The 27,382-nt window shown below is 39.7% G+C and overlaps 1 protein-coding gene across 1 annotated transcript; it reads left to right on the forward strand.

Annotated features, from left to right (window-relative positions):
- Positions 1-11,173: 11,173 nt before the first annotated feature.
- Positions 11,174-23,698, forward strand: LOC116067239 (V-type proton ATPase subunit d 1). The gene is made up of 8 exons (XM_031323611.2): positions 11,174-11,437; positions 12,490-12,661; positions 18,530-18,708; positions 19,223-19,302; positions 20,639-20,716; positions 21,079-21,255; positions 21,501-21,578; positions 22,307-23,698. The coding sequence occupies exons 1-8, from the start codon at positions 11,311-11,313 to the stop codon at positions 22,466-22,468; spliced, it is 1,053 nt and encodes a 350-aa protein (XP_031179471.1). The 5' UTR covers positions 11,174-11,310; the 3' UTR covers positions 22,469-23,698.
- Positions 23,699-27,382: the final 3,684 nt, after the last annotated feature.

Raw genomic sequence — 27,382 nt, forward strand, 5'->3', positions numbered from 1 at the left:
CAGACAGGACTCCATTGCAGTACTCCAAACGGGAGGTTATGAAAGCATGAATGAGGATATGTTCATTTATAGTATGTGTTGTGGCCAGTGGTAGAATGTAACTAAGTATATTTACTCAAGTACTGTTCATAAGTACAAATTTGAGATACCTGTATGTACTTTATGTATGTACTTTTCATGTTATAGCCTACTTCTACAGCCTTTGTTACTTTCCAGATTCTGATTAATAATACACAATATAATCTACAGAAAAATGCTGATGTATCATCATAAATTGAGGGGGGAGAGAGAAGGGGAAGACATGCAGCAAATGGCCACAGGTCGGACTCGAACCCTGAGCCGCTGCGTCGAGGACTGAGCCTCTGCCCTTTGCATATGGGTATATGCTATAATATAGTAAAGACTAATTTAATAGAAAAATGTGTATTGTACATTGATATATAATTTGCTTAAATTAGAAAAGTGAAATTCATAATGGATGTGATATTTTATGTGATGTGATGTTTTATTTAGCAGAATTATATTGTGTTGTCCTATCCTATCCAATAGTTCCTATATTTCTAAGCAGATTTTCAACGCTGTGTTCTGATAAAATGCAGGGTTTACAATGTTAATCATTCAGACATTTTGAGGTTAAGACTTGGTTGGGCCAGGGTTAAAACTTGCTTTTAAGTATTTCTCTATATAATTAAAGATTCATTACTAAATAAGCAACAACCACAGTTAAAGTTTGGGGGAATAAACACTATTATTTATTAGTTATTTAGAGTTTAACACTCAAAAACTCACTCTGCTTTGTAACAACTGTGTGGGTGTGGTTTCATAAGATTTACAGAGATGGTACATCACTTTTTTTTCAACTAAGCCGAACAAAAAGAGAATAACTGGTTCTGTTCTAACTTTTAAAAAATGTGTCTTCATGAAGGACTCAATCGATTTGAGGTTGTCAGAGCTTTTTAGATGAGTTTAAAGGTTCAGTTATGGCAAGTAACAACAAGGTTATTTACCACCATCTAGAGACACAGTAGAACTATGTCATTTTATCTGTGATTATTTCCTGGCCCGGATTTAGTCTCATAACAGGTTGGACTGGTCTGTGAAGCTGACAGTAAAGTCATGAGGATGTGACAGAAATAAATCAGACAACACAAACCCTCAGGAAAAGACGGAGAATGATGAGTGTTTTCTGTTTTTCTTCTTTTCTACAGTGCTTTTTAAATCGGATTCGCAGGTAAGAATCTTACCCACAAATGAATTGTAATTAATGTGACACACCAGTTGGTGTGATCATAAATGGAGCTCTTGCCGTTCTTTTATGTGAAAGGAGTACGCTCCAACATGGATGTGTCTGAGGAGAGAGAGGACGGGGTCTCTGCCTCTGACGTCACTCTGTCTGAGCAACATGACAGCCAGACCAGAGATAAGAGGTATAGATAAACTTTTCTCAGAATGCTTATGACTGTTCACTCTCTCAGAGCTCTAAAATCAACTTTGTTTATGTTGTGTTGAAGCCCAGTGAAGCAGAAGAGACCACCAGACAAACATGTTCCCAGCTGTGTGTCGATGAAGAGTGGCCGGTCTATAGATGAACCTATCGAGTTCAAGGATGGAGACCATTCTGATAATCAAATGTGAGCATTTAAAACATAGGAGTTTATTTTGTGACTTTTAGGGACCGTTCGGTATTTATGGAATGGACCACCAGAGGAAAATAGGGGAGGGTCATGTCTTTTTATTTTATGCTGAGGGGAGGGTCATCCAACATTTTTTAGTCTGGGTGGGGGGGTCACCCAACTTTTTTATTCATGAAAAGAGCAAAATTTCAAAGTGGCTTGTTTGGTGCATATTTATCCATGTAGCTCTCAGTCTCTGCCCTCCTTCGCTACCAGATGGGTCTGACCCATGAGTTTGCTGGGGGGGCAGAGGGAGCACTGCCCCCCTGGTGGCTGAAACAGGTAATTGCATTGTTTAAAAAATGAGTGGAATAATTACATCTGGCATGACCAGATATTTTATAAATATCTTAAATAACACAAAACAACTAAATGGTGATAGGTAATACATCAGAGTTCATATACTGCTTTAGTAAAAAAAATATTACCTGGCTGACGATGGGAGCAGCAGGACGCAAAAAACGAAAGTTACTGTTGCACTAGTCTGGACATCTTGCCGTGCCAACCTTGCAATAAAGGTTTCCTAAATGCCATGTATATAAATGTGATGTCAGCTTACTAATTGATTGCAGGTTTTGTGTAGATTTGGACTTTTATACGTTTATTCCACTTTGTTTAAACGGCGAAGTGGAGAGGCCTCGTTCACCTGTTTGGAGCTGGTGAATGTGACGCCTTGCTGGATACACCGTGTAATTTACCTTTTTGTGGATCTACTGATCGCTGTGGATTACTTTTTTTTGTGTCATTGGATTACGGCAAAAATAGGGATCTTTTTTTCTCAACGTGTCTTAACGTTTTATGGGGAGTTTGGAGAGGCATCTCAACAGACTGTAGGTCCAACACTGATAGTTCACTGTTACATTTTAGTTGAATTTAAGCGTCTGTCTATTGCGTTCCAAAACAGCCGTGCCACGATTGGATTTCATAAGGGCGAATTGTTAAGTTGTTACAATGTAAATTAAAATCTGCTTTAAAAATAAACATATATGTTTTGGAATATATAATGTTCAGCTTCGGCAGCTTTACCTATGTTCTAAAATATACAATGACGAAGCCTAGTGACAAGTCCATAGTAACCAGTGTTGAATTGGTTAGCCTATATCCCAGCGTCCTTTGCTGAATGGTCTCAATGTTTTATTGTTTTATTTCATATGAATACTAGTTTACTAGAGGAGTAACTTAGTATTTGAAGTAATGCAGTAATGCATGAAGTGTGCATTTAGTTTCCATGCTTATTGTGTTTCCACAACCATGTTAGTGAGTAAATCTACTGAAATGGCCACCACACCATAACAGAGGAGTGTGATGTGTAAGATGAGAATGCAGAGGTTAAGGCATGTATGTCATGGTCTGTATTTCTTTGCTAAGTGCAAACTTGCACACAAGGGGGGTGTCATTCCTCTTTTTCAAATGATTTTGGAGGGTCATAGGAAAATTTTTTACTGACGAGGTGAGGGTCACGTCTTTTTAGGTTAGAGGCCGCAAAACTCCTCCGGTGGACCCTTAGTTAAATAATGAACAGTCCCTTACTGATTTGAATTAGAGTCAGCAATTCACTCATGTTTAATCAACCTGGAAAATTAATGTTAAATGTTTATGTTGAAGTCAGTTTCTGCAGGAGAGACCAGACTCAGCTGCACTCAGCTATTTTTCCATGAAGTGTCCAGTCTATAGGTGAACCGATTTTGTTCAAGAATGGGTCAATTGTTGAGACAAGGTAAGAATTTAAAGCACAAGTACGTTATTGCAGTTGACCTGTATTACACCTGATTTAAGTGAGGTAAGCCCAGAGAAACTCTCCCCCTTCAGCAGATGAAGTTGAAAACAGCCTCCTTGTGTCAAAAACTGTGCACATGTATCATTCTGCACAGTGGAGCCCAAACATCCAATTGAAGTAACAATGAGCAAAATACTGTTCTGAGCGGAGGGGGACTTTAAGTTTAGCTCATAACCGGGAATTCAAATGTTGAATATTTATGTTGTGTTGAAGCAAAGTGAACGAAGAGGGACCAGACTCACCTGCACTCAGCTGTTTGTCCTGGAGGAGTGGCCAGTCTATAGGTGAACCTATTTGTTTTAAGGATGGAGGCCAGGCTGATAATCAAATGTGAGCATTGAAAACATACAAATCAGTTTGTTATTTTGAGTCTTTTACTAATTTGAATTAGTGTCAGAAATTCACTTTATTCCCTTTATTCGATTCATAACCTGGAATTTAAATGTTAAATGTTTATGTTGTGTTGAAGCCAAGTGAAGCAGGAGAGACCAGACTCACCTGCACTCAGCTGTTTGTCCTGGAGGAGTGGCCAGTCTATAGATGAACCTCTTTGTTTTAAGGATGGACGCCAGGCTGATAATCAAATGTAAGAATTTAAAACATACTTTGTTATTGTGTGACTTTACTGATTTGAATTAGAGTCAGAAATCCACTAAAGGTCAGTTCAGTTGGAATTTGAATGTTGAATATTTATGTTGTGTTAAAGCCAAGTGAACCAGGAGAGACCAGAACCACCTGGACCTACCTGTGTTTCTGTGAAAAGAATGCAGTGTCTGTCTATAAGTGACTCTGTTGAGTTTAAGAATGAGCCACAGTAATAACTTAAAGCACAAGAATGTTATTGCTGTTGATCTGTATTATATCTGATTTAATATGAGCACAGGGAAACTTACAGAGAAGCCCAAACATCCAAGTGAAGCGAGTATTTTTGAGTGGAAGGGGACTCCAGTTCAGTTTATAACCTGCAATTTGAATGTTGAATATTTATGTTGCGTTGAAGGCAAATAAAGCATGAAAGACTCAGCTTTGTGTCTATGAAGAATGACTCGTTTTAGGATGAGTCTGTTGATGTTAAGGGGGGAGGCCACTTCTTAAAAAAGACGTTTGTTAATCTGAAGTCAGAAATGGACTGTAATTCAATTGATAACCTGGATTTCAAACTAGCTAAACCCTGAATTTTTAACTCAAGTGTGTCTTCAAGAAAGTCAGTCACAGGAAAAGCTTTGTATTAGTATCAGTATTGTTTTTGAAGTTAGTTACTGGAAGGTTCTTGGCAATCGTTCAACATTCTTCAGGACACCTACATTCATTGCCTCCCACAATTCAAAGGTCTGTATGTTAGGTAAATTGGACTTGCTAAAGTGATGTCTTTTTTTTGTTTTCTCATTCGCTTTACACACATAAATACAAATCACATTAAAGAATTTTAAAAATGCATGCGAAGGTGTGGTAGAAACCTGTGGTGGCCTATATAAAAACACATTCAAAGGACATATAAAACAATTAAATTTACAGTAGACATACACAATCACCAGTACGTTTAAGTATTCAGAGTCAAATGTTTTACATAAAATAAGTGAATTATATTTCAGAATAAAAAATGCAGAGAAACAGAAGTAATTGCCGTATTTAGACGGCAGGGCCTTTCTAAGTCTGTGTTTATACAAAGAAAATGACACTGGATTCGATTAAATTTACATTTTCATTCGGAATGACTGAGGAAGCCTAGTGACGAGTCCATAGCAACATAGCATAGCATAGTGTTGGATTTGTTATTACCCAGTGTGCTTTGCTGAATGGTCTCAATGTTTTATTGTTTTAATTCATATGAATACTAGTTTACTAGATGATTAACTTAGTATTTGAAGTAATGCAGTAATGCAGGAAGTGTGCATTTAGTATCCATGCTTATTGTGTTTCCACAACAATGTTAGTGAGTAAATCTACTGAAATGGCCACCACACCATAACAGAGGAGTGTGATGCATAAGATGAGAATGCAGAGGTTTAGTCACGTATGTCGTGGCTGTAGAAAAACAATGGCTGTCTGTATGTCTTTGCCAAGCGCAAACCAGTACAGAAGGCATCAGTAAATTGTTGGGGAGGGTCATCCCTTTTTTCCACATCATTTTGGAGGGTCATCTAAAATATATTGCTGGTGAAGGGAGGGTCAGGTCTATTTTGACTAAAGGTCCCGAAACTCTTCCAGTGGCCCCTGAAACAAATAACGAGCAGTCCCTAAATAGGAGGGTTACTAGTTTACTTAAATAATAAGGCAAGAAGCATGAAACACATTTTACTTAATGTTTACCTCTGTGAGGGCCAGCACTCAAACAAACTCCTCTCTCGCTGATGGGCTGTCAGCGCCGCTGGGGAAATGTCTTCACATGCTGCAGAAAAGCTCATCCTTATTTACACTGTATTCCATCCAAGAAAACTGTCCATACCACTTTAAAGAGTAACTTTTAACAGTACACAAATGTGAACCATTTATATTAGAGCTATGTAAAGGTACTTGACTTGAAAGTGTGTGTGTGTGTGTGTGTGTGTGTGTGTGTGTGTGTGTGTGTGTGTGTGTGTGTGTGTGTGTGTGTGTGTGTGTGTGTGTGTGTGTGTGTGTGTGTGTGTGTGAAAAACCAGAAACAGATGTCCACGTGTGTTTCTGTGTAAATTGGTCTCTTGTTTTCTGGGTCTACAGAGCTCACCGGAAGAGGTCAGAGGTTCTCAGTATTTGTCCTGTCCAGAAGCATCAGCAGAACCTAGACTCCATTTTCATGGTATGGAAATGTATAACGTTTCACATCGTATGGTGCAAACAATGAATTGAATCTTCTAAACATGTATGTGCATTAGTGAAAATGAATTATGTGATTTCTATCTTTGCAGTTGTAATCACTTTCAAGATCAATATTGTATAGATTCAAGTACAAATTCAAAGGCATGCAAGCTGTCTGTGCCTGTTTTGGCATTCACTTAAAGCCTTCTTCAGATGTACTGTCTGGAAATGTCCACACATTCAAACCTGTTTGATCACACTTTGGCCATAACAGTCAATTATTGTACATGCATTGGCTGTGATCCAAGTGTGACAAGTTTTATAGCAGTTGCAAGTGTCACATGAAAAAGCAGGTTGTACCTACAATAACTATTTTGGACACAAAATCCATTTCATGTCATAAACAGCAATTTAAATTTGCTTCAATCAAGAAACAATACCTAATAATGCGTGATAATCTGCAAATTTAGGTCAAAAGATGTTTCAGTTTTTTTCAGAACACTTGGAGGGGCTGAATGAAGCTGAAGTAATGGAAGGTGAAGAAGAAGAGCAGAGAAGCAGCAACAGAGATGCATTTATGAAGCTCACACTGAACTTCCTGAGGAACATGAAGCAGGAGCAGCTGGCTGACTCCCTGCAAAGCAGTAAGATGCTTTTATGAATTACATACCCCTTCTGATAATATGAACCGACATTAGCCAAAAGTCTAAACAAGTTGTTCAAAATGTAAGGTTGTTAATGTGGGATTGGATTCCTGAATAATGTAGTTTTTATTAAGCATCATTATTTCAAATTAGGGTAATTTGTGATAAGCAGAAGAAGAGCGAATAAGAGCGTTGAGAAATGTATGCATTCATCAAAAGGTGTTCTCATTTCACATATTTACAGCAAAATCCATTTACTGATCCTCAGAAACTCTTGCTGCGACTTGCCAACGTATACTAAAGTCTAGAATGAAGAACACATTTCAGAGTTTGTTCGAGGGGATTGCCAGAGCAGGAAACACTTCTGAGTCGGAGCTACACGGAACTCTACGTCAAAGAGGAACAGAGTGGAGAGGCCAATGAACAACATGAGGTCAGACAGATAGAAGCAGCATCCCAAAAACCGACAAGTTCAGAAACAACAATCAGAAGTGAGGATATATTTAAACCTTTACCTGGAAAAAATGAACCAGTCAGAACTCTAGTGACAAAGCAGAAGTACATCCTGGACTGAGCTGAAGACAAAGCCAACCACAGTATACAGTTTATCTTTCCATTCACTTTCCGAGAGCTCAATTTGCTGAAAGGAGAAAAGTACAGCTTGGTGGAACTTCTTCATCACGTCTTTACCGAAACCAAAGAAGCAGGAATCTGCAAGTTTGAAAAGTTCCAGGTTGTGTTTATCTTTGACGGTCTGGACGAGTGTCGACTTCCTCTTGACTTCCACAAGAATGAGATCCTGACTGATGTTACAGAGTCAACTTCAGTCGACGTGCTGGTGACAAACCTCATTGGAGGTAAACTGCTTCCGTCTGCTCGCCTCTGGATAACTACACGACCTGCAGCAGCCAGTCAGATCCCTCCTGAGTGTGTTGACATGGTGACAGAGGTGAGAGGTTTCAGTGACCCACAGAAGGAGGAGTACTTCAGGAAGAGATACAGCGATGAAGAGCAGGCCAAAAGAATCATCTCCCACATCAAGGCATCACGAAGCCTCCACATCATGTGCTGCATTCCAATCTTCTGCTGGATCACTGCGACAGTTCTGGACCAGGTGTTGAAAACCACTGAGAGAGCAGAGCTGCCCAAGACCCTAACTGAGATGTACATCCACTTCCTGGTGGTTCAGACCAAACAGGGGAATGTAAAGTATCACAGCAGTGCAGCGACAGATCCAGTCTGGAACACAGAGACCAAGAAGAGCATTCTCACTCTTGGAAAACTGGCTTTTGAGCAGCTGGAGAAAGGAAATCTGATCTTCTATGAAGCAGACCTGAAAGAGTGGGCATGTGTGAGTGGTTTGTATGTGTGTCGAAGCACCACAGACACAACATAACACCCCAAATCCCAGAAAAAGTGATTTTTTCATAATATGGGCACTTTAAAATAGACAAGTGTCCCCGTTTTAAGTTCAGTTAAGAGGTAATTACGCTTCTGAGCTGAAAATGTCCCCGGATTTTGTCTCAGAAATCTGGTCACCTTATCCTGCAGTAAAAGTGGTTTGTAATTTATTGCCATTTAGTTTCACTTTATTCATTCTGGCACTGTGTTCCTGTTAAGTGGGGGTTATTTTATTTTACCCGTACCAATCAGTAGCAAGTGATGTTTCCGTTGAACCAACGTCATTTTCAATCATGGTGGAAGCTGCAGTACTGTAGTTGTTGCAAGGTGCAGTCAACGTAACACTGTGTTTTTGTATCCTATTTCTTCCCTCAGATTTCTGTGAGCTTTCACTGGACCCAGACACAGCACACAGAAACCTCTTCGTGTCTGACAGCAACAGACGAGAAGCAGCCATATCCTGATCATCGGGAGAGATTTGACAGCTGGAAACAGCTGTTGTGTGGCGAGGGTCTGAATGGGCGCTGTTACTGGGAGGCCCAGTGCAAAGGAATGGTTCATGTAGGAGTGACATACAGAGGAATCAACAGGAAAGGAGACAGTGATGTCTGCTGTATTGGATGGGACGATCAGTCCTGGAGTCTGCTTTGCACCGCTAAGAGTTACACTGCTTGGCACAATAACACACCAACAGACATAGCTACACTCCCACCCTCTGACTCCTACAGAATACCTCTCTTAAACAAAGATACAAAAGTGAATAAGAGAGATTCATTAAAAACAGAATCAGTGCAGGATGTTTGTTTTTTGTCTTTGAAAACCTAAAATATAAGCTAATTTTACATAAATTCATTTAATAATTAACATTAAACTATTAGTCAAATATGACAGCAAACTACACGTTTTATGTCATATTCAATGTCTCCAGGTCAATACTGTGTAGAGACTTTCTTTTTTTGTTTGAAAGCAGAGAAATGTGCCGTTTCAACGAGGTCTTCCGTGCAATAGGCCTTCCAGAATATTTTTAAGCAATCCTGGAATTACAGTGTCTTTTTCTAATAAATCGAAAATTCTGAATCTATAAATCTAGATACGTAATGTTCGATATATCCGCATGCTTCAAGCTAGCATCATTCTAATTGTTTAACATGAAAGCTAACATCTTAGCCTTTCTAAAGAGGTATTCCATGTGATCCTAGGCCTTCCTATTTAAACTGGCTTTTGTCTCATGTTTGTAATTTTGTTTGTTTTTAAGTTTTATTTCTTTTTTGCTCCATCATTTTACTGTTATTGGGTCTTATTTTTTTTTTTACATTTTCTTTCTTTTGAAGTACTTTGTGACTTTGTCTGTAAAAGGTGATAAATAAAGCTATTATTATTTCAGAAGCTTTGTAATCAGGTCTAGAGCTTTAGTGTCTTTTCAGAGGGTTTTACAATAATTCCAGAACCATGAATCCACAACTGAACTGTTATTTATTCATCTTTTTGCATGAAAAGGTATAATTTTACAAGGGGGTAAGCGTCTGTCAACAACCCGTAGCTCCTATAGCGCCATTTTGATGCTAACAAGCACAGCATTCCATTGACTGCCATTCATTTTGACGTCACTTTGACAGCAAATAACTTTACATCTGAAGCGTTTAAAGACTTTATTTGTCCATTGCAAGAGAAGCTTGCAGGCAGTTTCGACTTACATTAGCTGTTTAAGTTTAATTACTAATGTTAACTAGAATTTTAGTTAGCAATAATTAGCCTGTGCCTATGTTATCTCCATATACCTACGCTCTCCGTCTCTGCAAGATTGAGAATGATTGAGATTTCTCTTGGCACAGCTACCAGAAGACTTCCAACTTTCAGACAGGTTGCTCACGTCACATCTACGTCGTCTCTCTCAGTTGGAGGCTGCTCAGTAACGCTCAGCCATCACCGGAAAAGTGCTTCTAATATCCTTCACTGGTCTCCGTCCAGAGAAACGGGATCTGTTGGTCCATTCTATATACTATCTATGTAATTTTACTGTTAGCCATCTTGACTCCTAGAATGCAGTTGGGCGAGTGTGTCGACCAATCACAGGCTGTCTTCCATACTCTTCTTTTGTCTTTGGTGTTTTACACAGCCGGCATCTGCAATGTCCTCAAAAAGTAAAAGTATTCATTTGTGGAGTAAAATATTCATTGTCAGTGTATTCCTATTATATCTGATGTTTCTGGATTGCTTTTGTTGCTGAATTAATGTGTAAGTTGCTGTCCTGTGAGAATCTAAAAAGTCAGAAAAACAGCCCTGTTTTCAGCTTTGTGACGATGCATTTTCCAGCTAATCCAAGAGGCTTTTTAAAGACATTGTTTAGCTTAAGAAGTAAGAATTTTCTCAACACATAAAGAAACACTTCTTCCTCTTAGTTTATCACAAACATTCAAAATCATTACATCTAGAGATAAATGGTTTTCATTGGCCAAGAAGGGGATGAAAAACTGTCATCTGAAAAGTAACTAAAGCTGTCAGACAAATGTAGTGGAGAAAAAAATAAAAAATATGTAGGCTACCTCTGAAGTGAAGTGGAATACATGTATAAAGTTGCAGGAAATTCAAAAAACTTACATAGTACCTTGAATTTGTACTGAGTAAATGTATTTAGTTACATTTCACCACTGCCCAGTAGCCTATATAAAGTAGTCTACTCAAAATGAGCTCCTTCATAACCAGCTTTTAAGGTGATGTTGCCTAAACATAGCCTAATCAATATGTATCAATAATTATAATCCAGTAATTTCTTAGATACATTACTCTGAAATGGGCCATTCTGCAAAATGAGCACTTTTAGTTTTAGTACCCTACTGCAGCACACACACACGCACACGCACACACACACACACACACACACGCACACACACACACACACACACACACACACACACACACACACGGATGACCGGTCAGATGATGGTCACATGGTTCAGTCAGCTGATGCTAACGCTAACAACCGGGACTCTGACGGTTCTCCACCAGCGGCAGAGAGAGACGGATCTGACGGTCAGACAGGATGCCTTTCTCCGAGCTATATTTTAACGTGGACAACGGCTACCTGGAGGGGCTAGTCAGAGGATTTAAAGCTGGTATACTGTCCCAGGCGGATTATTTAAACCTTGTTCAGTGTGAGACCCTGGAAGGTGAGTTAAACCAGATGCTAGCTAACGGCTAATAGCTAGCCGCACAGGGCTAATTCAAGCTAACGCAAGCTGTCAGACTCAAAGCTAGCTAGTTAGCTCGGTTTAACTATAATGTTGCTTTTTATCATACTATCCGACACTCCATTTTGTATTATTGTCACTTAGTGGTAGTCGTCAAGCTTTACAAAGGCAATTTACACGGATTAACTGTGAAATCGTATTTGATATTTGTTATTTTAAGCTTGCTATACTCTAAATCCTAGCTAGCTAACATAATGCTAACCCAAGCTAAGCAGATATAGCTGTCTGTTGATCAATGATGGGCTTTCCTAGAGGAAGTGAAATTACAGTAGGAAGAGATTTTACACTGTTACTTTTACTTTAGACACTATAGCGTTGACAAAATGGCAGGTGTCATGGCTCTATTGACACTCCCGCAGTTTATTATAGTCATTAACGATTAAACTGATTGCGACCGTTTTTCTGTCACACATCAACATAACTGAGATTATATTGCAGTAAACGCTTATTGTTTTCTTCCATAGCTGAGAGGAAATGTTCACTGATGTTGTTAAACGTCACTTCACAATCCTGCAGTGGTGGAAGAATCGAAGTAAAAGTAGTCCTGCTTCCTCCCTTAGTCAAAGCACAAAAAGAATCAAAATATACCAAAAGTTAAAGCACTCGTTATGCACAATTGCCCATTTCACAATCAAATATTCGTGGATCATAATTATTGATGTATTAATGTGTTTATTACTGCAGCTTTTAAAGGTGGAGTATATTTTAATTACTTTACATACTCTTTATGTCCTGCAGAAATACTGCAGTATGCTTTAAAGACTGGTCAGCAGCTATGAAGTGTACAAAATTTGCTAAAACATGCATACATAGTGGTATGGTTCTGCCAGTAATGTTCTGAGATGGATGTTGAGCAGGGGAATTTCAGGATTCATTACTGGTCTTGCAGCTTGATTCTTTTTTTTTTTTTTTCACACTTATTACCACCAATCACAACAAGGCTTTCTAATCCGCCCGTGTCTCCCCTGCAGATCTGAAGCTCCACCTGCAGAGTACAGACTATGGCAGCTTCCTGGCAAACGAGGCGTCTCCTCTCACTGTGTCCGTTATCGATGACAAGCTGAAGGAGAAGATGGTGGTGGAGTTTCGCCACATGAGGAACCAGTCGTACGAGCCGCTGGCCAGCTTCATGGACTTCATCACGTAAGTAGAAAGCTGTCGTGTTGAAATAACTCCTAACTTCTTGAACTATAACCAGGGTGCGATTTTTGAAAAAAGCGGCGAGTTGTTGATGTGTTTTGATCATGCACAACAAAACAAAACATTGAATCAAAGAAGAAGAATTGAATCCCCCTTCCAATACCATGGATATAGTGCCACACGGCCAGGCATGCCAAAACACCTATTTATGAACTTTAATATCCAATGGAAAATAATTTCAAATAGCACAACGTGGTGTCAACATAAAACAGCACTTTCAAGCCGGAGAGCGGAGTTCACTTTGCGGTGAAAACAAAATACTTTCACCCAGGAAACGCTCGTTCATTCCTCGGGAGTTTTTTAACCACAATATTTTTCCTAAAATTTACTAGTCGTTTTGGTGCCTAAACTTAACTGTCATCGCCGCATGACGCTCACTTTTTCTGGCTAAACTCCACTACCACGGCCCCTGAAAGGACCGTCATCTGGCGGTGCCTGTAGCCGGCTCACAGTCACCTATTGGCGGCTAAACAACTGCTGCTGGTAGCCGGCGTCCTGGAGCTCTGTAGCGGTTAAATACAACCAGCAGCTGCCGCTCGGATTTTATCGTTCTATGGCACTACAGACTGTTCACGTTACAGCGCTTTACTTAGTTTAAAATACTTCTATTTTAGGTTTATAATGGTAAATTGGTGAAGTAGCATTGATCACTTTGAGGGGGGGCATACATTTAGTCCCCACCGGGGATAAAAATAATTCAGCAGAGATATGTAGACTAGAAAGGGGGAAATTCCACGCATCCCCCCTCCGGCAAATCACACCCTGACCATAGCATTGTAAAAATCATCTCATGTAGCTTTAAAGTTGCAGTAAATTTACTTTTCACAGTATGTTCTGTTGCATGCTCTTATTCAATATGGTTATCATGCATTCTGTGAAGTAGTTTTTGCCTTGCTGAGAGAAACTGGTGGATAAAACAACTTTTGATTTTCAATGTTGATAAAAAGACTCTTGTGAAAGTGTCTTATAGGTGCCCATTAACTACAAGTCACACACACTTCACATAACTGAGGACCATTTTCCAAAGCATACCATATGTTAATTCAGATAGATGCACGTTCACGGCTTTCACAGACTGCAAGGTCGATCACAGATTTACTGATGCTAAAATGGAAAATATGCATTGTGCATACTTTTCACAGAGTGAGTAGCAGCTTCTAATGGAAGTTTGATGAAGTGAAACCCATTATTTGTAAGAAACACTGCAGCTGTGCTCAAACAGCGAGAGAAAACATTTCAAACAATCGCGGACCGACTGAATGTGTAAGTAGCCTAAAAAAAGACATTATGTGACCATGACTCTGAACTGTAATAATTATAACATTCAAGGAGTTTGGCTACTAATGATTTGCACACATTAACAGTTGTATATTTGGGATTAAAAGTGAGCAGAATGGTTTCAGTTAAGAGAAAATTGGACTCCAAAATCTAGAAACTATGAAGATAATTAAGTGATAAACTCAATGCACACTGTAAACATGACTGTAACAGGGTATTCATCTGTTATTTCCCCCGAGCAAAACATAAGGTCAAAAACCATTGAGGTGCCCTCTCCCTGTTGTTTCATGAATGTACAATAGCCTACAACACTAGATAGTTACTGGTCCAGTGAACTAAGACTATAATTAAGGAGGATTGTACAATTAGGATATGTTTTATAATTGTACAGTCCTCTCAAATTATAGTCCCAGTTTACTGGAGAGAACACAAATTGTGTGCTAAGAATGGCAAATAAAAAGCACATGAGTAAAATACATGATCCTTTATTGTTAAACCTTGTGTTGTCTTCCCGTCGACCGTTTTGGTCTTGATGGTTTTGTCACTTTTTTCGACATTATTTAGTCACATTTTCCCAACGGTTTTAAAGCTTTTTTCTAATTTTTTTATGTCACTTTTTCCAATGTTTCTATCTGTACTTTTCTGTGCTTTTTTATGGGACATTTTGGCATTTTTTAAAAGTTTTTCTGACATTTGTGTCACTTTTTTTCAACGTTCTTTTATAAAAAGAATTTCAAATGCTATAAAATTGAATAAAACACCCAAATTCAATGAAAGTAATGAACTGATCGTTTATTTAACTTGTGAAGAGCGTTGTAGGGAACCATCCACGTTATTTGTTTTGACAACTTGGTTGAAAGAAACCGAAATTTCTGATATAGAAACTTTTTAAAAAAAGGGTCAAATTTGACCCGAGGACAACAGGAGGGTTAAAGAATAGAAAAATAAATAAATCATCTAAAAAGATCTATTGGTCTCTGACCAGTCAGCCATTGTTTGTACCATTATAGAAACACACATGTAGTAACGACTATCACGTGAATCATTTTTAAAATAATGGTCACAATGTTAAAATAATAACAATGTTAATAATAGTATTTAACTGAACAGCTGCATTAGGGCTGCACGATATGAGGAAAATATGCGATATCGTTGTTGAATATCGCGATAACGATATTACTTGCGATAAATAAACAGATATTAAAGTGTACTCAGTTCTGCATTTCTGCTGCTTTCAGTATTCTTCTAAAATACAAGAAATTGCTTGTTGGTTTTGAAACAAACGAAAGGAAATCATTTCTAACATTCTTTTATTGAACAAATTGAACATTGAATTAAACATAAAAGGCACCACTAAAAAAAGAACGACAGTAACATTTTAAAAAGCAGTTTTCTACTGCTATGTTCTTTCAACTAAACACAAAAAATCTCTGTCTATCGCGATATGTCGCAGCCTTTCGCGATACGTATATTGTGCCAGTTGATATCGCAATGATGATTAAAAAAAGATATATTATGCAGTTCTAAGCAATATGTACATGTGTTACATTACATGTTAATGCAGGCTGATAACAATAGGGTAAAACCACTGCTGAGTGAACAAAAAAGGCTCCAGGATTAATAAATCCTGGCTGTTAGCCTGGTCAGGAGCAGGCTAGCTGCACAGAATAAATCTCCATGGTAACTTAGGTGCTTCTGCTTTCGTGAAACCGAGTCAAGGCTTAAATCATCCAGGATAACTGGGAAATCCCAGTTTAACCCGCTATCTATCTTGGAGAAACTTGTTTGAGGTTGCTATTTCATAACAGTGAATATTTACCTTTCTTTTCTCTGTCAAAGTAATGTTATCTTGTGGTAGTACAGCTGTATGCAGGGACTGTTGGATGGAAACTCATTTGGATGGAAACTCATTGGTGCGTTCAAGTATGCATTGACATCTGAGAACTGATGGTCATTTGCTGTAATACAAAACCATTGATGACTTATGTTGTTGGAAAAAAACAAAAACAATCTTGGCACTTCGAAGATCTGAGTAGGATTGAAACGTCTTAATTCAACTTTTGTGCCATGAAGCAAGTGTGCAGGCGTTCTCTTTTCTTTTTTGGAAAAAAACAAACTCAGAAGACAAAAGCTTAGATAAATGTCATTAAAATCATTTGTTTCTTGTATCGCAATTTCTTTAGCTGTCCAGCAGTCATTTAGTGTCCTTAAATGAACCAACAGCAGGGACAATTTTGAAAGTAGGGCTATGCAATTAATCAAATTTGTATCGCGATTTTGATTTGAGCTCAAAAGAAAAACAGTTATTTTGCACATTACGTTGTGCAAGTTAACTCCTCGTCTTAAGTTAAAACAGTAAAGTATTTTATAAGGGAAATTTACAGTAGGGATGCACCGATGCATCGGCTGAACACCGGTAACGGGCGATATTTGCCTCGTTAACTGCCATCGGCCATCGGGGAATAAAAATGACATTCGCCGATGATTATATGTGTCATGAACGCTGTGCTCAGGAGAAACTTTTTTTCCCTCTTTTTATTTGGGCGGGGGGAGAGACCGAGACGGAAGAGGGCACCCGCGCACTCTCCTCAGTAACTTAGATTAAACAAAGAAGATGGCGGTCGTGTGGCAATATTTTACAGTTTCAGAGAAAGATCAGCGTTTTGCAGTTTGCAATACGTGTTCCATTGAAATTTCAAGAGGGGGGGCTGTTAGAAAGTCATTTAACACAACAAATCTCATTGGACATTGGAGAAGCAGGCACGAGGCGGTGTACGGCGATTACCTGCAAGCTGACCAAAAACGGAAAAATGAAGCCGCCAAGAAAGCGCAAACCCCCGGTAAGACTCAGACTTCAATTGACACGGCGTTTGAGAAAGCCAAACAGCTGCCTCCAGACAGCGCCAAAGCGAAACAAATAACAAACAAGGTGATGGAGTTCATCGCTTTAGATGACCAGCCTTTCTCTGTAGTGGAGGACGTGGGTTTTCGGAGTCTGATGAAGTTTATGGAGCCACGCTACACGCTGCCGAGCCGGCGTCACTTTATGAGAAATACACAAAGTGAAAGATAGCCCTATTTATGTTTGTATTTATGAATAACATAATTTATTTATTTTAATAACATAATTTATTTATTTCACTTGTTTTTGCATTTACAGTTGATGCGTTTTTTTTTATTTATCAGAAAAACCACTCAAATAATTTTGTTGGGCAATGTACTGAAACAATCTTTTCATTGATTAGTTAGCAGTCAAAGGTTTTTGAATGTTATTTTTCAGAAAAGAACTTGTCATAAATAAGGTTATAACTAATGTCAACCAGAAAGTGACATTAAAGGTTGTTTTTGTTTCATAAATTGGTCTGATTGAATTTGTGCTCATTCTAGGATAGTGTGATCAAGAGCCGAAAGACTTGTATGTTTCCGTGGCACAAAAGAAGGAATAAATAACAAAAAGAAAAAACATCGGCATCGGCCATCGGCCAAGTTGTTATGTTAAACATCGGTATCGGTATCGGCCCAGAATTTCCCAATCGGTGCATCCCTAATTTACAGTTCAAGGTGTTTTCACTGTTGATTTGTTTAACTGTTTCAAGGTTTTTTAGTTCAATAAATGCAACGTCTTTCCAAAGGTCAATGAGAAATTGTAAAAATAGTTGTTATTTTTTATATTGACCAAAAATAATTGTGATTTAGATTTTGCCATAATCGAACAGCCCTATTTGAAAGTTGTTCTTGGCCATGAATGTGTTACGATGCATTATTCACTGAGATAAAGGGGACTAAATGTCCCTAGATTTCCTGTTTCACTAGGTTGTTTTTATTCTGTACTATAATTGACTCAGACCATGGAAGCCTTGAAATGAATGTAACATGTTATGGTATGCTTTGAAAACAGTTAGCAGGTATTGGAAAATATACCTTATAGCAGAGATCTTCAACAGGGGGTCCGCGACCCCTAGGGGATCCTCAGAGTTGCTGCAGGAGGGCCTCCAAATTATTGTTAGATAGTTAAAAAATGATACAGTATGTACAGTATATGTCGGAAAATATACATTACCATGAATCCAACATATATATTTTTTTTTTTTTATTGATGATAGGCTTACTAGCCTATAGGTAGATAGCCATAACGTAGCATGCAGTTAAGCCCAATGATTGAACATTAAGACATGATTTATAAATATGAGTATTTTAACAATTATTATTTTAATAGCTTAATATTCTGTGCACCATAATAAGGTATGTACAGTATAAAGGCTTTAGGCCGCCCTACACGCTATTGTAGGCCCGGTTTAATTTGCAACTCAATTTTATACAATATATATGGTTAAAGATGGAGGGAGGGGTCCCTGCTCAATCTCTTTATCAGCTGAGGGGTCCTTGGCTTAAAAAACATTGAAGACTATTAATGTGTTAAAAATTGCTATACAACATATATGATGATTTTTATCAGAAAAAAAACAAAAAAAGCCAAAAGTCTGCTCACAGTGATCCTGCTACAACCTCTCTCCACCCACCTTGTGTCCGCAGGTACAGCTATATGATTGATAACGTCATCCTGCTGATCACGGGCACCCTCCACCAGCGGGCCATCTCTGAGCTGGTGCCAAAGTGTCACCCGCTGGGCAGCTTCGAGCAGATGGAGGCGGTCAACATCGCTCAGACCCCCGCCGAGCTCTACAACGCCATCCTGGTGGACACGCCCCTGGGTGCGTACCTCCCATATAACCTGCTATTTACATACAGTTCAATTCAAGCAATTCTATTATGTTTACATTCTTGTCTTTTCATAGTCATAGCTAATATTTAATAATAAGCTATTGCACTGTTCAATCCCTGCACTGTTCACTTTTGCACTACCACCATTGCACACACTCTACCATAGCACTTTATCATGGTCATTGCACCACATGGTCAGTCCATACCAGACCTTTGTAATCACTTCACAAATTGTTAACTCTTTAAATTTATGTGAGTGTTTTTTATGTATGTGAGATATATGTGTGTTTGTTGTGTTATGGTTGTCTAAGCTACTGGATGCCTAAAATTTCCCTCAGGATGAATAAAGTATCTATCTCTATCTATCTAAGATAATCGGCAAAGAGGGTGTGACAACTTAATCGTAATGTCTCTTGCAGAACAGCAGATGGCGCCAAAGCTTACAAAACATCCAAGATTTCCTTTCTGTCGGTTCGATGTAAATTCTTTCTCGTTTCTTTTCAGCTGCTTTCTTCCAGGACTGCATATCTGAACAGGATTTGGATGAGATGAACATTGAAATAATTCGTAACACACTTTACAAGGTAAAGCATATTGTAGTTATGGTCGTAGGAATTATAAACATACTAATGTGAGAGTTTACAGACTAAAAGGTAGTATGAACTGAAACAACAGCAATTGGTTAGTAAAATTAAAACAAAAGAGATGTAAAATAAGAAGATATCAACAACAACTCAAGGATTGTGGATACTTCGTTGAATATTTTAGCAGTTTGGGGCAGTGGTGGCCTAAAGGTTAGAGAAACGAGCTTGTGTCTGGATGTCGTTGGTTCTATTCCCCAGACTGGCTGCTCAGTAGCCGATCAGACTGCAGTTGTACTGAATGTGAGTGTCATCAGGGCGTTCCTGAAAAAGAGAGCATTACTCTCAGTGAAAGTCTTAAAGGAACACGCCGACTTATTGGGACTTTAGCTTATTCACCGTATCCCCCAGAGTTAGATAAGTCCATACATACCCTTCTCATCTCTGTGCGTGTTGTAACTCTGTCTGACGCACCCACTGCTAGCCTAGCTTAGCACAGATCCTGGAGGTAACCGGCTCCATCTAGTCTACTGCTCCCAATAAGTGACAAAATAACGCCAACATTTTCCTATTTACATGTTGTGATTTGTATAGTCACAGCATGTACAAATAACAAGGTCACATGAGACACAGCCATCTTCTAACCGTATACATACTGGGAACTATATTCTCAGAAGGCGAAGCACTGCTACTTCTGCTACTTGGGCGGAATGATTTGCTTGCAGCACGTGAGAAGCCCCCTGGTGAGGAGCAGAGAGTTCATCTGGAGTTTGCTCAGAGTTGGAGTAATAATCACTCCGCCCAAGTAGCAGAAGTAGCAGTGCTTCGCCTTCTGAGAATATAGTTCCCAGTATGTATACGGTTAGAAGATGGCTGTGTCTCATGTGACCTTGTTATTTGTACACGCTGTGACTATACAAATCACAACATGTAAATAGGAAAATGTTGGCGTTATTTTGTCACTTATTGGGAGCAGTAGACTAGATGGAGCCGGTTACCTCCAGGATCTGTGCTAAGCTAGGCTAGCGGTGGGTGCGTCAGACAGAGTTACAACACACACAGAGATGAGAAGGGTATGTATGGACTTATCTAACTCTGGAGGATACGGTGAATAAGCTAAAGTCCCAATAAGTCGGCGTGTTCCTTTAATGTAAATAAAGGTGAAAAAAGTGATAAAAGAGTAAAAGATAATATACATCAAGATTAGTTTTGTTATAAATTGATACAATGATGATGATTTTTCTTAAACTAATAACATTTTAAATAACTGGAATGATTTTGTTTATGTATTTATTTATTGGTTACCTCAATTTACATTTTGACCCAACTGCCCTCTTAGGCTTACCTGGAGGCTTTCTATAAGTTCTGCTCCAACCTCGGAGGAACCACGGCTGATACCATGTGTCCTATTCTGGAGGTGGGTCTCTGCTCTGTTTTACAGGGAGAAAACAAACTATACACACACTCAGCCGGACTTAGTCAGGACTTATGTCTGAATTAAAATCTGAAACGCCAGCAGGAAGTTCTGCTATGGAGCAGATATGGACCTTCACTGATGTCTCCACTTGTTCTCTGCTTAAGAAAAGGGGTCAAGTTTGTCACCTACGGGCCTCTGGTGTTTTCATTTTGTAGCCAACAAAAATGCCTGTAGTGTCAGCAAAGTTGTATAGGGTATTGTATTAACTATATGGATTTATTCTATTATTAAACTGACCTGGGTGAAAGTATCAGCTCAGTCGGTCACTTGTTGCTCCGCTGACCTTCCCGTCTCTGCTGCAGTTCGAGGCAGACAGGAGAGCCTTCATCATCACCATCAACTCGTTCGGCACGGAGCTGTCCAAGGAGGACCGCGCCAAGCTCTTCCCCCACTGCGGCAAGCTTTACCCAGAAGGCCTTGCTCAGCTGGCCCGGGCAGATGACTACGAGCAGGTTAAGGCCATCGCTGATTTCTATCCTGTAAGTCCAAAAGCCTTTGGCCTGCTGAGATCCCCTCAGCTTTGAAATATAAAATGTAACAATTGACAACTTGTCGTTGTTGTTTTTTTGTTTTTTAAACCAATCCCTCTGGCTTTTGTATACAAAGTTAAGGCAGCCAGTGTGTCTGTAGAGATTGTTAAAATATTGTTGATTCTTCTGTTGGTGTCTGTTACTGTTAATCACCATCACTGTCAATATGTCTGAACTTTGCCTATTGTCCTCAGGAGTACAAGCTGCTGTTCGAGGGTGCCGGCAGCAACCCAGGCGACAAAACACTGGAGGACCGTTTCTTCGAGCATGAGGTGACACACACATGAGCAGACATACAGTACACTGACTTCCACTGGAAACGTTTCAAAAGCAATGTGGTAGATGTGGTAACAGATGCTTTGTGGCTGTCCTTGAATATGACAGCCTTGTGTTGCTCCTAACCTTCTCTGTCATCACTCACACTTTAAATGTCTCTAGACTGGAGCTTAAGTTTATTCTAAGGATGCTCATTAGCTGACGTCTAGACGACCAGCTAGTCTTCCTGGGGTCCAAAACAACATTCAATCAGACAATATTAAAACATTTCATGACATATACAGGAAAAGAAAAGAAACATAAACTCTAACAAGTATAAAACAAAATAACAAGGAAACAACCAGACATTTAAAAAAATAAATAAAATAAAATACATTTCACTATATTACACAACATGACACATGGGTTTATAAAACCTCAAGATAAAAATTTAAGTTTCTTTTTAAAACTTTACTTTCCATTGATAAAACATGTTACTTGGGAGATTATTCCATGAAAAAAAAGCTCTGTAAATGACATTCCTATCAATTTCTAAATTTCTTCAGACCTATTTTGTCATTTCTGTACTGCAATGTCATATTGGCAGACATGATTTATATCTGCAAAAAGCTAATGTAAGCCCATATTAGGAGGTTGCTTGACATTTTTTTGTTTGGTGATGTCTGTATACTCATCCTTCTGTCTCTTCCTCTCCTTCTTTCCCTCTCCCCCTTCCTCCTTGCAGGTGAAGCTGAACAAGCTGGCCTTCCTCAACCAGTTCCACTTCAGTGTCTTCTACGCCTACGTCAAGCTGAAGGAGCAGGAGTGCAGGAACATTGTGTGGATCGCCGAGTGCATCGCACAGCGGCACCGCGCCAAGATCGACAACTACATTCCTATCTTTTGAGCCCCCTCTTCCTCCCCCTCCTTCCTCCCCCCTATCCTCATGTCATTCAGTCTTATGTCTTGAGCAGTGTCTCCAGTCCCACCTCGGTGTTAAAGATTCTGATGGTTTGATGCTAAATTTTCTACATTCTTCACTCGCAGGTGTTGTAATAGAAGGTCCAGCCCGGCTCATGATTGCTTTCAGCGTAAAACACACATTCGACTTAAATGCAGAGTTTTTAAGCTGGAAAAGAACGACATGAGCCCGGTGGCTGGTGCTTGTTTTAATCAGCTGGAGGAAACTCATTTGACTTTCAAACACTCAGCTCTGATTGTGCAAACTTTCACTGCTCAGTGTGTTGTTTTTTGCAGCATGCAAAGCCGATGCGTCCACCTGACACATCGACTGACAAAACACACCGAAGAATAATTTGCAATTTACTCAGTCCAGGAATTAACCCGCCAGCCAACCAGAACTGAAAAGCCTCGGTTTTATTTTCCCTCGAACTCCCAGTTCATCAAACAGCAACCATCTTGTTGAGGTCTCGGTAATCATCAGGCGCATTAAATGCTTAAAGGTGCAGCGTATGGTACGTTTTGGATTTATCGCCAAAAACAGTCAAAAAAAAGAAATGTCAACGTTGCAAATCTGATATTAACACGACCGCGGAACTCCAGCCAGTCATGGAAACATTCCTCTGCTCAGCGTCAGGTCCACCAGGTTCTATATAACCTGTATTTATTTCTGTTTTAGTGCTAGGTTTTGTCGGCATGTCTGGTCATTACTGTGTTTTCTTCCCCCAAAATAACTAACGAGTGAAGTGTGTGAGCCCCCACCTGATTTGCTGTCTTAACTAGATCGTTGTTAGGTATTTAAAATACAGCAGCTGAACAGGAGCTTCCAGTCTTCGCCGTCCTGTGTGAACTCTTTGAGTTTCTGTAAATGAACGTACTGGAATGAGGTGAAATAAATCTTGTGAGTATATGACAGACTTAATGTTCAAACTATACGAATATATATAGATATTTAAAGATAACTATATGATTTTTTTTTTTTTTTCCATGCTGTAAAAAAATGATTTATTTCTGTTTTGATCTGTTTCTTACTTGTGAAATGTGTACTGTAAATGTGACAAAAAATAAACAGACTACACTGCACTAACACAGATCTGGAGACATTTTAAAGACCTATCAAATGGCTTTGAAATAATATCACTAGTTTGATGTGTTAGTGACAGATGTAGGAAATGAAGACATGGTTCAGCAGTATGTATAGAAATATATATATATATTTGTGTACAATATGCACACGGACACTGTATATGACTGAAGAGTAAGGTTTTATAATTGCCAGTTTTTAAAATACCATCAGATTTTTGCTTTGCTATGTTAAAGACGAGCAGTACACTGCGGGTGGTCAAATGTCTAATAAACAAACAAATATCATATCAGGGCCCTATTTCAGGTAGAAGGTTTAACAAACTCTGAGTCTAACCCTGATCTCTGAGTTGATTTACCCTGAGATGGAAACTCTGAGTTTTTGGTTTCAGAACAGCTGATATGAGTTGGTTCAATCAACTCAGAGTAGGTTCACCACCACAATAAAAAGGCAGCATGAGTGGAGCCATGATACTACGATTCACCATGGTAACAACCACAAACAAACGGGTCGGCGGAAATACCATGGATGTATTTAGGGAAATACTCATGCACACAAACAGCGTTGGTAGTTGCTATCGATCTATCTATCTATCTATCTATCTATCTATCTATCTATCTATCGATCTGTCTGTCTATCTTTTCACAAGGTTAGTCATTGGTTAATCTTGTGAGAAAGCCAGCAGTATTTTGGCTTTCTACCATGCAAACAGTTTAGTATTAACAGAAACAAGAAGAGTATCATAGTTTTTCTAACATTAACTATTATATTATGTCATTATATTGTATATAAATAAATGTCAGACTGACTAACTGACATGTGATTTTCATTCTTCTTAGAAAACTATCAGTTTTTAGAAATGTCTCATGATGATGATATTGTCTCTAGAAGTGTCTTCACCCCTAACATCTAACACAACACAACGCAGAGTATCGCAGCAGTACCGAGGGGTACCTCCAGGCGGCAGACGCACAGAGGGAGTGGGTTACATTAGCTCAGAGTTTGTTGTTGTTGTGAAGTGAGATAAGGAGCTGCGCTATAATCTCCGGACGCAGCGACGGTGGCTCTGCTAAATATTCTCGGGAAGGAATTTGTTTTGGTGGAACATTTGCACCCCGAAAAAGATACCTGAAATTGGTCCTCCTCAAGGCCTTGAAGTTCTGCGGGGCAAAAATCTTTTGGTGACATTTTTGTGAGTGAAACTTTCCCTGAAATGGAGCAGAACAGGCAGCCTCGTGTGGTAACTTCAGGGGCGTTGATTATGCTAATGATCAAATCTCACGAGTGATCAGACACTCATGAACAGGTGGCGTTCATCAGGCTGAAACGAGTGATTTATGACGAGTCTGTCCAGTGAATCCGACTTGGGACAATGGTTTCAACAAACAGAGGAGGAACAAGTACTCAGATTTGGGGCAACAGTACTAGTGTTGTAATGATCCTGGGTTTAGTTTAGTTTCCTGTTGTTTTTTAATGTTTTCTTTTACTTTCTAATGTTTAATGTTAATATATTTTACAAGATTGATTTCATATGGACTTGTGGCTTCTACAGGAGCAGAACATTTTGTTTTACAACCTCGTAGCTCGGGATCAGTCTACCTCGGATGGTTTAGACATTATGGCTGATAATCTAAATCCTTATGGAGAAAATAAATTGGATTTTACCTTCGGAACCACACTGTTGTGGCTTAGGTTGCGCCTGAAATTACATACAGTACTAACATGCTATTTAGGCTACATTGACATTGCTACGTTTTGGTTTAAAAAGAAATATCTTCTGCTACAATTCCCCCTGCTCTGGTGTTTCCCCCTCTCATTCCCCCTGCTCTGGCGTTTCCCCCTCTCATTACCCTGCTCTGGTGTTTCCCCCTCTCATTCCCCCTGCTCTGGTGTTTCCCCCTCTCATTCCCCCTGCTCTGGCGTTTCCCCCTCTCATTCCCCCTGCTCTGGTGTTTCCGAGTCCCTAAACCGGAGACATTTGGAAACTCTTCCGACCCGTTTTGGTTCTGAATCTGCGGGGTTGTGTTTCAGTCACAACGGCCGCAAACGGAGACCTTTGGCAACGCCGACACTGACGCCAACGTTTCTCCTCCTGATTGGGTCTTATCGGTCACGATGTCTCTGAGACTTAAAGCTACTAACGTTACCATGGCAACTACCAGTAGGGGGCAGAGTCTCCACGCTGCCTCCTGTTTATGCCCAGTATACAAGATTGTTGATGAGATATGAGGTTTGGGCGTGTTAGTTTAAATGGAGATTAGTTCTTCTCCTGGAGATAAAAACACATGGTGCACGGATATCGCTTTTGGCTCAAAACTCTAACTCCGGATTTCCACAGGATGCAGAACGTCTGCGGACCGGCTCCGCTGCGGAACGGCTGCGTGCTCTGCTGTCCGTCAATACCCACCAGGTCCGGATTTGTTGCGGCACGGCTGCAGCCATGACTGACAGCTGTAGTCACGAGGACCCACGAGATCTCGCAAATTCAACTCTGAGCTGTGTTTTCAAGGTGTAGTAGCAGGTAAATATGATCCGCCGTGAGCACGGTGTATTTTATTTTGAAAATTAACCAGATTTTTATTTTCTTTCTGTGCTCGACTTCCTGTCCTGCACTATCTGCCGTGTGTTGAATTGCTGCGGAGCTCTCCGGCGTCCGGCAACAATAGAAGCTCTGCGTATCTGCTCCGGAGGGCTGGGACCGCCGGAGCTGGGACACAGTCGGAATGCAGCCGTTCTGCAGTCAGTGGAAATACACACATTGACTTTAATGGAAACCTAATGACTCTGCCGACGTTCAGGAGCAGATCCGCAGCCGTTACGCATCCAGTGGAAATTACCGGTAAAATGTAACCTTAAAAACCAAAACGTAGCGATGTAAATGTAGCCTTAGTAGGCTATAAACAGTGTGTAAATCCAAAAGTACGTGAATTGCATACTAATTCTGATGAAATATTATACTATGCAAACACTGGACACTACGTCCGCATAAGCATCCCACAATGCAAAGCAGTCGTAACGACAACATTCGTAACAAACGGACAGCAACCAAGGCAGCTCTGCAACGTCAAAAAGGCTTTGATTCACATTTCTACATTTTGTCACCTTCGACTGTAGGTCTAGTTATCTGCCTTTTCCAGTAATTTAAGCATTATCTGGTGATGCCGGTACAGTGGAAGTCAGCAGGGGTTGCCAAGGTTACGCGTCTCCAACCGGCAAGACGGTTCTCAGGAAGTGACAGTAAAAATGACCCACTTAGTGCGTCCGAAAAAGATGCACGCTACTGTAAATTTACCCAAAAGTATGTTGAGCGATAGTGTTGTTGAGTGTATACAGTATAGTGCAGAGTAGGAGATTTCGGACACCACACACACTGTGAGAAAATATTATGAATGAAATTCTGGAACCAGGTGTGCCTGGAGTAGCCCTGCCCACTTTAGAACAGAAAATTTAAACACAAACAAAAACCAACTTTCAGAATGTTCGTGTTCTATGTGACAACACAGGATCAAAGGATCAAAGGCAACCAATGCAAGATTATAGAACTCTGATATTGGGGTTATAACCCAAACCAAGTCATTTCAGCTGGTAATCACTACACACAGTGTCTTGTTTTACAGTGAAGTCCGATCTACGTCAGAGACGATCTTCAAACAAACGAACAAAATCGACAAACAAAGTCTGATACAGACAGCAACAGTCTTTTCCAAACAACTAAACAGTCTTCTACGCACAACTACAGTCTGCTCCAGACAGTGCCATGGATAGAAGAAACAACCC

This window comes from Sander lucioperca, chromosome 3, assembly GCF_008315115.2.
Source record: "Sander lucioperca isolate FBNREF2018 chromosome 3, SLUC_FBN_1.2, whole genome shotgun sequence".
Classification (NCBI taxonomy): Eukaryota; Metazoa; Chordata; class Actinopteri; order Perciformes; family Percidae; genus Sander; species Sander lucioperca.